The 13,516-nt window shown below is 35.7% G+C and overlaps 1 protein-coding gene across 1 annotated transcript in view; it reads left to right on the forward strand.

Moving 5' to 3' along the window:
• RP1 (RP1 axonemal microtubule associated) overlaps nucleotides 1-13,516 on the forward strand; it is a 218,102-nt gene that overhangs the window by 74,426 nt on the left and 130,160 nt on the right. Inside the window, exons 10-16 of the mRNA XM_042869486.1 lie at nucleotides 4,521-4,672; nucleotides 5,321-5,399; nucleotides 7,173-7,248; nucleotides 8,555-8,631; nucleotides 8,734-8,765; nucleotides 8,904-9,033; nucleotides 11,750-11,853. Of these exons, the coding sequence (XP_042725420.1) occupies nucleotides 4,521-4,672; nucleotides 5,321-5,399; nucleotides 7,173-7,248; nucleotides 8,555-8,631; nucleotides 8,734-8,765; nucleotides 8,904-9,033; nucleotides 11,750-11,853 (650 nt within the window). The remainder of the gene's footprint in view (nucleotides 1-4,520; nucleotides 4,673-5,320; nucleotides 5,400-7,172; nucleotides 7,249-8,554; nucleotides 8,632-8,733; nucleotides 8,766-8,903; nucleotides 9,034-11,749; nucleotides 11,854-13,516) is intronic.

Here is a 13,516-nt window from a genome sequence, read left to right on the forward strand (position 1 = left end):
ATCCTTCAGAAAGATTAATGATTTGACAGAATTTTAAGCATCTGTGCTTTAAAATAGTGGCAATAGTAAAGATATCTCACAGTTATTGGTTTATATTTTTATTTTAAAAAAAACAAAAGTTTTTTAAACAAAAGAAACAATTGTCATAAGGTCATTGTGAGTAAAGTCAAAGACTCTACTTTCAGTAAATGAGAATTTTAGCTCTACTATGACTATTTTAGACACTGCTTTATTTTCTTTCATAAAAATAGCTGAGACAGGTTTCCAGAATATTTATAATTTTGGGGTTTGGAACAAAGTAATATTCCAGAAAATTACATATAAAAAACTCCATCACTGATATACTAACATCATGATTGTACCGTAATTCTGAATGTCAATGATGGGAAACACTATCAGAATTATCCAGCATTGCTGCTATTTACACTGCTTGAATGCTCTGTTCTACCACACTAATCCTTGTTACCCATGCTGGTTGTTTCTATTTTTTCTTTTCTTCAGTGGTGGTAAGGGTATAGAAGAAGTCTGTGCTTTCTCTTCCCATCACTTCATCTGGCATTGCTCTTTCTTAAAGAAAGTACAAGAGAAGAACAAGATTGGTGTATCCTATGAGGGGTATGGGTGAGAGATCAAGAATGTGAGGGCAGATGACGATCCCGTAGCGTGTGAAGATGGAAAACTTATACCATCATCGATATTACTTGTGCTGAAGCTTTCACTTGAGAAAGGTTCACACGAGACATGCTCTGGGCCCTCCACTCCTCCCTTACCAAAAGATCAGATCAGCTGAAGATCTGAAGGACTATTGGATGAGAGAAACCCTCATTCAGAGTTATCCAAAAACTGTGGAACCCCTCCCTCTCTCCTCCCTCTGCACCCCCTTTTTTTCTTACCAGAGTGTTTAATACTTTATCAGTTTCTGGTGATATTACAGTACCTTTTATTGATCATGAAGAATTGAAATGGTAACAGCCGTTGCTGTTGGATTGCAGAACAGAGGAAGAGGCTATAAATGAAATAGAGGGGCAGAAGTCCAGAAAATGGCAGATGAATATTGGCAAACATACCTTTCAACAGTAACTCTAGTAATAAAGGGCTAGGTGACTTGAAGCTCCACTTATACTTGTGATGGCTGATCATGGAGATTAAGACCCTGGAAAGAAGACCAGAAGAAAAGGTCTGTGCCTCATTAATATGTCTTTAAGAGAAAAAGAATAGAAGGAAAGGTTCCCCCCGTGATCTAGTTAGTAGCTGTAAATGTTTCATGAAATACAGTAGAGTGGTGCTGGGCAGACCTAAATACACTAATCTGTGATCCTGAGTGGTTATGATTTTCATATCTTTGAAGGCATGAAAAGCCTCTGATGCAGTCATCCTTTGTCCTCAGGTTTGATTTCTTTGGGAGAATTTGATATTATTAGTAGAGGGACATACAAACACATCAATCAATACAAAACACCAATCTTTTAAATACATGTTAATTAACATTGATTAAAATGTTAAATTGAATATGCTCAGCTTCCCTACATGCAATATTTGTTCTTTCCTACTGTTCCCTTACTTAATACTCAGAGACCTTGGCCTTTTTCATCTTACAATTTTTGAGTCTTACTTTCTGAGGAAGTTGTTCCATTGTTTCTGAAAGAAAGATCTAATGAAAGATTTTCATTATCATGTACTTTTGATGCATTATAATGCACAACAGCATACTTAAACCCATCCTCTCAATCTGCATTTTGCAGTTAATAATTTCTCTCACACAGGAAAAGAAGAAAAGGACCATGCATTTTCTCAGTATAAGAAGGGTCATGCTGAAGGCTTTGGAGAAGAGAGTTTCATCTCTAGCTTAGTAATTGAAAGACAGCCTCTGTGTCTTTTTGCCAATATTATATATCTGCATAAGACAGTGAAAAGAGAAAACGGCTTTTAACTTCAGGGAAGATAGTTTGATAACAGAACAAGGGAAGAGGTATGGATTCAGGCTGAAAGAGAGATGATGAGAGGCCCTTTAAAACCAATTTCTGAATAAAAAGAGGCTGAAGCACTTTCTGATTTAACAGTTTTGTGTTCAAAGAGAAAACATCTGAATTAAGCTGTTAAGAAGTATTACATAGTGACATCACGACTCTAATTCTGAGTGACTGACCACCATTTGTTTGACATTTTATCCTCACCCATCCTACTTTTTTTTCCCTTCTGATTATGTCTTCTGACACAACCTTTGATTATATGAACTACTTGAAAGGGGTAAATCAGAGTTACAGTGTTTGGTGACTGGCAATCCTCTGCTTTTCTTGAAGTAGATACTGTACAGCAGATTATTTATGCTTGAAGAAGTTGCAGGACTGGGGAGGATTGTTGATCTGGAGAAGCAAATTCTCTTTTGTACTTCTCCAGAAAATGGGGAACCAGTTCATGTGGGTACTGCAAGGAAAAATTTGGAGAAGTAATGAGATTGGGTGGTGACATGGTGAAAGATGAAGATAAAAGGCAACATTAAGTGCCAGTTGTTGATACTCAAACATTTGAAGTAGGTGTACTCTGGAAAAAAATAGTACATGACTCTGCTGTTGAAGACTGTCAAAAGCTTCTGTGGCCTAAATGTGGCTAGCTTTTGTCCGAATGATAATAGTTGATCTGTAGTGAGGAAAGTATTCTACCTCTTTGTTCTGTCTTTCCTTATTCATAAGTATAGGGGAAAGAATAAGTTTTGCAAATAATCTTATTCCCGAAATTCTCTAATTTCAGACTACCACGTTTATGCATTTAATTTTTTGCAATTATAGGCAAAAGTATGTGCAAAGAATACAATTCCTTTTTCTTAATCTCCATTCTGCACACTGTTCTGTGAAATGTCTAAAAGAAAGGTGAGTCACCTATCTATGTCTTAGGATATAAGAACTATAAATACTTATGCTTATTAAAATCAGGGATTCTCCCCAGGTTTATGAGAGTTAAAGAGGAGTGCGAAAAATTGTGAACATTCCTTTCCTTGCATTTTTTTATTTAGCTATTTTAGCTATTTTAAACTTCTACCCTGGGTTTATTAATAATATATATCTATAGAACAATACTCCAAAGGAATGCAGATGTACCTTGTGAGTATTTCTAAGCATTTAGTTCTGATACTAGAAGCAAGTTAATCCTGTACCACACATCTCTGTGTGGGCACGTAAACACCATCTGTGAAGAGAGTCTACTGTTTTAGCTAGATTGGTACCTTTATCAAGGCTAAATTATTTTAAGTCAGCTTGTGTAGTCAGCTAAGCACAAGTGCCATGTGAATAATTGTGAGATAGTCATAAAAAAAAAAAGAAAGAACACCTAAAACAAGCATTGAGGGAAAAGCTGTAAATAATTGCAGGTAAGGACTTATTATGAATAAATGCCTACTGCTTATTGAAAGAAAGTGTTTGTCCATCAGCAGTGAGATGTGGGAGTGACCTCCTTCAGGTGAATTGTAGGAAAAATTCTTCACATATTGGAACTGGGAACTGATAATTGAGTGCTGTTAATGATTTTGTTGTCTGGATCCAATTGCCTAGAAAGATTTTTCTTCCCGTAAGGCAAAATAGCACAAGGACACCTGTATCAGGAGGAAGAGCTTGTGTTCCAGAATATGAGTTTGTTCTCTCCTCATTTCATTCTCTCTATTTCATTTAGTCTAGTTAATATTGTCACTATATGTTGGCATAAACTTTGCCCTTCCTTTGTTTCTGTTAAGGATTATCATTACATGCTTTTATTTAAGTTTTCTGGAGTTCTAATATCCACATTCTAAAAATCACTGATTTCTATTGATATACGCATTTAATGTGTCATAGTCTTTATTCCAAATCTGTGGGATTGAGACTCAAGTGTTATTTTGTCTTTTTGTATTTGGGTTATTTATTTCTTTTAAATAGTCTCTTTATTAAACTTACTCCCATTTTTTTTTTTTTCTCACATATCTACAGACTTTAAAGAATTTCTGTATGGAATGTCATAGAGGAAGTCTGTATTAACCTTTTGCAGGAAGCATAAACTATTAAATCTATACATCTTTCTGAATTCTGAGGTCCGAGAAAAGTAAAATTTTGGTGCTGGATTTTTGTTTGTTTGTCAAACCAATGCATTCAAAATGTTAATGTATCCTGCCGCTTCCTATAGTTTGATGCCACTGCTTATGGTAAGCCTGATCTTGGGCTTTGGCTATTTACTTTTCAGCTTGGTGATGATTTCAGATGCTGCAGCAGGACAAAATCATACTATTGTGCATTTTGAAGTTCTTTTTGTGTACTGGGATTTAAAAACAAACAAACAACAACAAACCCAAGCAAACAAAAAAGCCCTCATAAATATAACATCAAAGCAAGTTTATACATTTTTTTCATTATTTTACTTGAATAGGATTTTGAAGGTTTTACGGTCTAACTGCCCTTGACACAAATGTATTTGAAGTCTACAGGCACATTTGCAGTTAGATGCTATTCTAAATATAATAATGTTTAATATGAAAAGTTGTCAACTTCTATTGTCAGTGACTGTCTATGAAGTGCATGTGACAACAGGAGATCTGTGGAATGCTGGAACTGAAGCTGATGTGTATATTTCTATCTACGGAGAAAAAGGTGACACAGGATCAAGACAACTGGTCAGGTCACAGAAACCCAAGAAATTTTTGAAAGGACAAGTGAGTACAAGAGCTTTTTCTGATGTGTTTGTCCAGTTTTTCCCTCTCCAGTGGGCAGTAATGCTGCAATTATGGGAGATAATTACTGCATTCCTATGTTATTTCAAAATTCCACAATTAAGCCAAGATTACTTTCTAATGGTACATCAGTGGTTTTGAAAGATGAGCAGAATTCTCATTTATAAAATAGATAAACTGTGCTCTTTCATATTTAATATTTAATTCCTTTATCATAGAATCATAGAGTGGCTTGGTTTGGAAGGAACCTCAAGGATTGTCAAGTAATTCAATTTAAGTTGATTTAACAAATTAAGAGAAAATTAAACTTTACATTTTATGTCTGCATTCCTAGCATTGAAATCTATTGCAGCTTGTAAAAATTTATTCCAAATTAAGCATTGAACAGGTTTTTATTCTGACTCTCATCCCATTCATCTGAGTGGAATGCTCCCATTAACAAAGTGATAAACCTTATTTATTTTGTTTCAGGAAAACTGTCCCTGATTTATTCTGGAATTGTCATTAGATGATATTTCAAAGGGTGTCTTTGAATGAAGAGTTTTCTGGGCTTAAGTAGGACATTAGATTCTGTGGCTGAAGAGTGTTTTGCTTTTCAGATCTTACTGAAAATATGTTGATTGATTACAGACTGACATCTTTCTTGTGGAAGCTGTGCACCTTGGCCATTTGTACAAGATTGTTATAGGACACAACGGTCTTGGATCAGGTCAGAATTATCTCTACTTAGTCCCTGAATATTACCTGTGAAGTTATTCACCTTTTCATAGAAACAAAATACATAAAATAGAATGTATGACAATGTTCCGGAAGTGAGAGACAAAGTGAGAGACTTCTAATGGCACTTTTCAAGTGACCTTCTTATATGAATATCAGATATTTTGTTTTCACTTTCAGTATTCTGTCATGTATTATGTTAAGTATACCATCAACAACTGCTCTTGCAGTTTTTGACTAATCCTAATCAAAAAGTGTAAAGATGAGGAGTGTCTGCTTGAGACACTGAATGTATCTCATACAATCGAAGTTATAGTAAAATAGCCTAATATTCTTTTAGTATTACCAGTTAGATCCTAAAGATGCAATTGGATTTTTTGTTTACAGTATCTGGCCATTAGACAAATAATAATAATAATAAAAATCAAAGTGCTTGCAGTCACAGGATTTGTTTTGTAAAATCTTTTGCCTAAATATTGTACAACACAGCACATTTTTTGAGCCACGTATCAGAGCTGTGGAGGCAATGTAAAATGTGTTGTAGGATAGTTCTCTACCTGAATTTCTCTCTTATGCACAGTCATGGTCCACTCTTCCCATATTTACAGATAGAACATCTAAGCTTTTTCTTCCATTTGTTTCAGAAACATCACATTGTTTTTAGTCTTTTTCCGGGAGTGCCCACAGCTGGGTGCCTCTAATCAGAGGCAGTGCTCAGATACCTCTGAGAATGAAGAAATAAAGACAAGGTTTTCTCTTAGCAGCACTCTTCGCTGCCCTACTTCTAGATGAAGAATTGTTGCAGATTTTGTTTACTTGCTTTGTCACTTTTTGTGGCTGCTAACTGACGTAGAGTGCAATTAATGAATAAGGGTTTCCTTTTGAATAAGATGATTAATAGAAAATCCCTAGAGATTCTTGGGAGTTCTTGTTCGTAAGATTACGTATGTCTAGAAAGGAAAACAACTTTGAGGAAAATCTTCACATGAAGAAGGTCTTGCTTTTATTCTTCACCCCCAGTGCCATGTAGTATGAATTTCTCAGTGAAAATCTGCCCTTGATTATCAGCCTTCTACTTTAAGGATCCAGCTTACCACCCCCTTTGTTCTGGGCTCATTTGAATGACGTTTTTGAAAACTTGGGCAAACTGAGGCTTCTCATGAAGCTAATTATAAGCCACTGATTCTAGAATTTATTATTTAAAAAGCAGATGAAATGCTAGTATTGTGATAAGCTGCCATCTAATCTTGGTGATATTTCAATCAGTAAAGCAAAATAGTTTAATACAATGAGTAAATGAGGGGAGATGTGATCTTAGAGCCACAATGGCCAGGTAGAGAGCTAGCACCTTTGCTGGCCCACCTCCAAGTTCTACAGTACTTACAGCATGTAAAATCTTTAGTCCTCCCTGTAAGTGCAGCCTTGACTATAGAATGGAGCTGCAGATTTTTCAGTTTCAGTAGAATCAATCATAGAATCAATCAATCATAGAACTACCAAAGTTGGAAAAAACCTCGAAGTCCAACTATCCACCTATTACCAGTATTTACCTACTACACCGTGTCTTGGTACAGCACCTAAATATTTCTTGAACGCCTCCATAGATCATGACTCACTGGGCAGCTCATTCCAGGACCCAACCACTCTTTTGGAGAAGAAATTTTTCCTAACTCCCAACTTGTGAAGAGAGAAAGCCATAGGAAATCAGACTCCACTAAATCGGCCTTTCATTAATTAACTTTTAATTTTTTTCTTTAAATATAAGGAAATGGATGGTATCTGGACAAAGTTGTAATCAAGGATCCTGTAACAGATCTGGATTATACTTTTCTTTGCCACAGGTTAGTGGTATTTGATTTTTAATACATTTCTAATTGCCCATAGATTTTCTTCTGAGATGTACTTTCAGATGAAACACTTTTCCTGAAAAAATGAACTGTAATTATTAGATTCTTCTCATAGCTCTCTGAGTTGCACCTGTCCCAAACCTCTGGTGTGTTTCAGTTGATGAAAAAAGCAATAAAAAATTCTGCCTTGGAACATTTCACTCTTTTACCTAGTGAACTATGTAAGAGATGCTTTTTTGGCATATTCTTTGTACTGAGTAATTTGGGTCTTACACCTTTGGATGCATTCTTCTGCACTGTGAGGTGGAAAGCTTTCTCAGCAGAGGCTTGCCTGGGAATTTGTGAACTTGGAGATCTTGTGGATCTCAGCACACCTTTTTCTTATTTGCCTTGCAGCCTTGGGTTGCAGTATATCTTGAAGCAATCCTATCTTCCCTGCCTTTTGCTCTGCAGGTACTACTGCTCTGTACTGCTCTGAGTCTTCCGCTCTGTAGCTAGCTTATTTCTGATTTTATGTGCTCCCGGTGAAGTCCCAACACCTTATGGAATAATTATAAATGATAAAGTGCAAATACTAACAATGGTACAATCCAGTTGTGTGAGTCTAGCTACAGCTTGCCAGTGGCACCTCAATTCTATTTTTCTTTTCTCACTTCTCCAAGTGAATAAATAAGTGCCTGAGACAGCTCAGAGTGAATGATGTGCATACTGAAGCTGATCTGTGTGTGAGTAAGGGCTTTCTGCCTATCAGACACAGCACCTCATCTTTGCCTGACCTAATTTTTATTCTGTGTTCTAGATGAGATAAACTGCTATGAGGAGATCTATAACGCTAGTTTCATACATAATTTAGGGAGAGTTCAAACCCATTTCAGGCAGAAAAATACAGAGTATGTGCTAGTTATTGTTAGAGCTTGATGCTATTCTTGCTGATGCTGCTCCTATAATGTGTGTACATTCAGGCTCAAATGTAGTACAATAGCATTGTAAAAGCATGGTTCAGATGTGATAAGGGTGTTGTCTGTGTGTGGAACATGTAACGGTTCACACCCTGATGTAGCCTTCTTGCAGACAGGACGAGAAAGCATTTTGATCACTGCGACTTTGATTATTGGTGAGATCAATATGACAGCTCTAATCTGTATTAACTGCCTTAAGCCCTTCTATCTCTTTCTGTTTAATCAAAAAAGAAATGGAACAACAACATCAAAATTCAATACCAATATTCAAATACCATGTATACAGTATTGTAGAAGTTGCCTGTCATAGTGATTTTACTGAAAAGTGTTCTGTTTTTCAGATGGCTGGACAATGGGCAGGACGATGGCAACATTGCGAGAGGACTGACTGTGACAGATGCCAGCACATTTCCAGGAAGTAAGTGAAAAGCGGTGGGGAGGAGGACCCAGGCTCACAACAACTGTGTCAAATGGAATGAGGATGCTTTGTAAATTAATCATATGTTTTTTATCTATATAGGGAAAGAGCTGGAGATGAAGAGAGAGGAAACTGTAAGGAATTACTTTTATTTTTATTTAGAGAATTCTAATTGTACTTTGAGTGAAACTATATCAGTTGTTCTCAAGTATGTCAAACTCTTGTATATCATCTTCTCATAAGTCTTTTCTGCTTGTTGTTTATAAAACCAGTGGGCTGCTCAAAAGTGGAAATTTCAGGAAGGCAATAAACTTCAGCTTTACAACAGGCTCACCCATGGTTTCATATGTCTCTATCCAGACAGCAGCGTTGATGCTCTTGGTGACAAGAAGAATAAATATGGTAAAGTATTTTTCATGTGGGTGTATGCATAAAGATAAGGAAAAGGGGACTTCATATTTCACTGTGCCTTGTGTTTGATTCCTGTCGATATAATACAAAATTTTCTTCCTTAGAACATTTACGTACACTCTAAGACACAAGTAATATACTTTGCTTTAATATAAAGCATGAAAAAATCTGATATGTTTTCTTGCCACTGTCTCTCCCTTACAAAATATAAACTTTCAGTCATCTGCAGTTTGAGCAATCCCACAAAATGTCAGGCAAAGACAGACATAATCTATTGTAAATAGATCCATCCAAGCTAACAAGTTAAGCTTTCCAGGTATATTTTATTCGTAGAGGGTATATATATGTTGTATATGTATATTACTTGTGTATATATATGTGTGTGTATATTATGTGTATATATATGTACACACAATTATGCACATATATATACACACACATCTCCTTTTGTTTCCATCCTTGTCATCGACTGTAATGGCACTCTTCCTGTTCTTTCTCTTTATCAGTTTCTACCTTACATGTTACTAAAACTTATTAGAGCTAGTTTCATATTAGGCATGCATTTTTTGATCTTTGTACTGATGGAGTTGCTTGGCCTTTCTCACATCTTCCTAGGGACTTTACATACATCTTTTTGTAAGTGGTAGCACAGAATCCTGCAGGACACACCAAAGATTACATGGAGAGCAGGGGAATACTCCTTAACATAACCTGTGGAAGCACCTCAAAAAAGCTACATTGGAAGTGGCTTTTACTATATTATAGCAAAACTCCTTTTGTTACCAGTTTTGGTCCTTTAGTTCAAACACTGGTGATTCAAACGCTGACTAACTCAAATCTTCTCTCTGTACCTTTAGTATTAGAGAATGTCTGAAATATTTGAAAATACAATACTGGCAACAGAAAGGAGGAGTGTCCTTTCTTTTGGAAGCTCCATTTAGGATCACAAAATGTGGGTTACCTGGTGACAGACCATACTGTCTGCTCGTAGTAATTTGTAATTTTTCTAATTCACCTTTGTTGCTTTTTAATGCTATGTCTTCAAGTGTTGTTTCGTGCCAGATTTGATTTCACAGAATGCCACAGAGTTCACAGTCTCCTAATGTGTGGAGTTCAAGTTTGTACTCCAGGCTGTTTCATCCCCTTTTATAAATTCTTTTTTCATTATGTCTGCATTTTCAGACATAAATGTGTGAGATATTTATTGCATTCCATACTGTTCTAGTTCAGTTTCACCTGCTGGATATACATCAGTGTGTAAAACTGTGCAAATATCAAGTCTGTTACACAACTTTCAAATATAATCAGTATCATTGAAATAATTAAATATATGTGAAAGACAATTAGATCAAAACCAAACTGATATCTTTCTATCTAAACTATCAATTAATCTAGATGGGAAGTCAGAAGAGCAGACACTGTCACCCTATGTTCCCATTTTTATAGTTCAGAGTACAGAATCAATACTAGTACAAAATGGATACAAGCACTTATCATGTCAGCCTTCTTACTCCAGAATAAGATCTTTCTCTGGCAATTTCTTTCAGATTTATTTGAGTTACTTAAATGTGCAGTAGGCAACAGAGTGGCTAGATTGGTCATGTGCAACAGAAATCCATACATGCTGTCTTGGGAACCATTGTTGAAATTTTCATTTAGGATCCCTGCTTCTTTTTGTATGCTTTGGAATAATGTCTTCCAATCTAAGCTATCTACTTCTCTTTTCAAATAAAAAAAAAAAAAAAATGTGTTTCAAATACTGGTAAAACTGCTTATTTGTCTTTAGCACATCTAAAGAAGTATAATATAATAGCATAAAAAGCATTGAAGGAAAAATTCATAGGTGGAGATTTGTTCTAGTGTTTTTTAATTTCTTAGGGAGCTTTATCTCTATTGTAAAGTGGAAAACTCATTTGTGATTGTTATGAGTCCTCCATCTCTTGCCCAAAGGGCTGGAAAACCCATCTATGTCATATAACTTGCGACATCATTCCCAGAGCACAGTGATCACTGACTATATAATCCCAATTATCCTGATGAGAACCTGAAAATCTTATGTCATGGATACCACAGGAGTCCTCCAGAGACAGCTGCAGTGTGCAGATTGGGCAGCATAATGTCGTGGTACATCGATTTAAAAAAATCATCTGTTGCTGCTGGGAACACTAAAATTGGCACAGCTTTAGTTTTCATCAGTATTTCTTAGCTATAAGATAATTCTTCGTAATACTGATCAGATTTGAAATTTTCAAAGCCGTGAGCTATTCTTCAAGGTTTGCTTTAAAAAATCTAGTATGAATACATATATAAAAAAAAAAATTCTGCTCTCCTACCTGACAGCTTCATGTTACTTGCATGATTTGTTATTTACCAAGTCATTCATTGCCATAGCATGGTGTGGTTAAATACATCATAGATCCCAACTCCTTTTTACAGATTTTTTTAAGCATGTATGCTCCCCAAGAGGCATTTTTTCCTTGTCATTAACTTCTAGAACTTTTTCCTTGAGACAGAAAATTAGATAGTTGTCTCCAGGCACCCTCTCCTAAAGGAATGAGGAGGGGGATTCATTGATCAGCAAGGTCAAACTGTTGAGTTAATACAATTGAAAATGATACATGATTGGTTGTAAATAAACAAAAATATGAAAGAATATACTTTCATGCTCCAACCTTTTATTTATTTTTTTTTTTCATTTAATTCTAAGGACTTTTCAATGTAATTGTCAAAAAAGGAAATATTTCTGTATTCAGAAGTCATCAGATACCACATCTTGCTCTCGCTCTTGTCAATGGCTATGCAACTGGAAAGGTAGGAAATACTGCTTCTGGTTTCTGCTTCATAATAACATTTCATTGTCTGATTAAAAACAGTGCTGTTTTTATTCTGCCTAATACATAATCATGCTTTTAGGCAGTTAAGGATCTAGAAAGTGCATAACTGAACTCAGGAAATTGTCAATAGATAGGCAAATTTAGGGCCTTCTCTCTTTTCTCACAGTTTACTTTTTACTTCTTGGTAGAACTTTTAATAGCATACATAACTTAGTGCAGGAATAAAGAATCATTCCACGCCAGTTTATATTATGTCAGCCTACTATATACTGCCGAGGTACCTGGAATACCCTAACATTGCCTCTTTTTGGATAAGTATCAATTCTAATACTGATTTTAATTGTCATTGTGGTTTGTCTTTTTTTTTTTTTTTTTTGTCTTTTTATGTAACCTGCCTGTCATAAATCAGCTGAAGGATTCCAGATTTATTTTGATTCACACTGGTTCTTAGTCATACTGTTGTCTTTCTTTCTCAGCACTTGGAGTATGCAAGTAAGCTGTAGAATTAAGTACTTTCTGATGAAACTTTTTTTCTGTTAAAGAAAGGAGGTGTTTTTTAATTATTATTATTTATTCAGAGAATAATCTCATGGGCAAACTTGGTCCTGTTCTTTTCTTACATTATGTGAAATAGTATTAGAGGGAATAAAGTACTCTCAGTAGAGCTAGATCTCTCAGTGGGAGCAGCATCAGCCTGCCAAGCGAACTGTCAGACCTCCTTGCAGGACTTTCTAGTGCTCATGTTCATTACTGTAATTCCATACAGGGAACACCTTGCAGTCTGTCATATTATAATATGTCTTACTACAAAAAGAGTATTAATTGGACACTTAAATTTAAGCCTTCTCTCTCTCTCTCTCTCTCTCTAATGAGTATTTTACGAGTTTGAACAGCCTATTGAAAATCTGGGTGTCTATTTTCTTGTTTTCAGTCTTGCATGACTTATCTTCTCAGATAATATGAGAACTGTTGTTATGTGAAAACTTTTGAGGTCCTTGAAATGCCAGCAGGTAAATGTAAAGCAAAATGTCAATACAAAAATTACAGTTGACCTTAAAGTACACATTTAATTACATTTTTGAGGGGCAAGCTAGCTCAATTCTTTAACAATCACTTCAAAAATCCAGCCAGTTTGTCCTTTACTTTTGAAAGTAGATTAAAGTTGATAGGCAGGTTTTTTGAGTATGAAGCTTTTTTTCAGAAGGAAATGCCTTGCAAATGAATTTTTTTTTTTTTTTTTTGAAAGTGTGATTCTTTGAAGTCTTAATAATATTGAATCAGAGAGTCATAGAGAACCATAAAATTATTTGGGCTGGAGCTGACCTTGATCATTTAATTCCACCCACACCTGCTGTGGGCAAGGCTGCCCTCTACCAGCTAAGCTGCTCAGGGCTCCATCCAGTGTGGCCTTGAATACCTCCAGGGATGGGGCACCACAGTTTCTCTGTGCCAGGGCCTCTCTTGGTGAAGAGTTCCTTCCTAAGGTCTAATCTAAACCTACCTTCTGTTAGTTTTAAGCCATTACCTCTTGTCAGGAAGTGTAGTGATAAGAAAGAGTATATCCATTTGTCACCCAATATGTTCTGATGTTTGAAAAAAATATGAGATTATGTAAGCCAGAGGACTTTTAAGTTTTAAGA

Source organism: Lagopus leucura, unplaced genomic scaffold, assembly GCF_019238085.1.
Source record: "Lagopus leucura isolate 7727_CA_CO unplaced genomic scaffold, USGS_WTPT01 Super-Scaffold_100002, whole genome shotgun sequence".
In the NCBI taxonomy this organism is placed as follows: domain Eukaryota; kingdom Metazoa; phylum Chordata; class Aves; order Galliformes; family Phasianidae; genus Lagopus; species Lagopus leucura.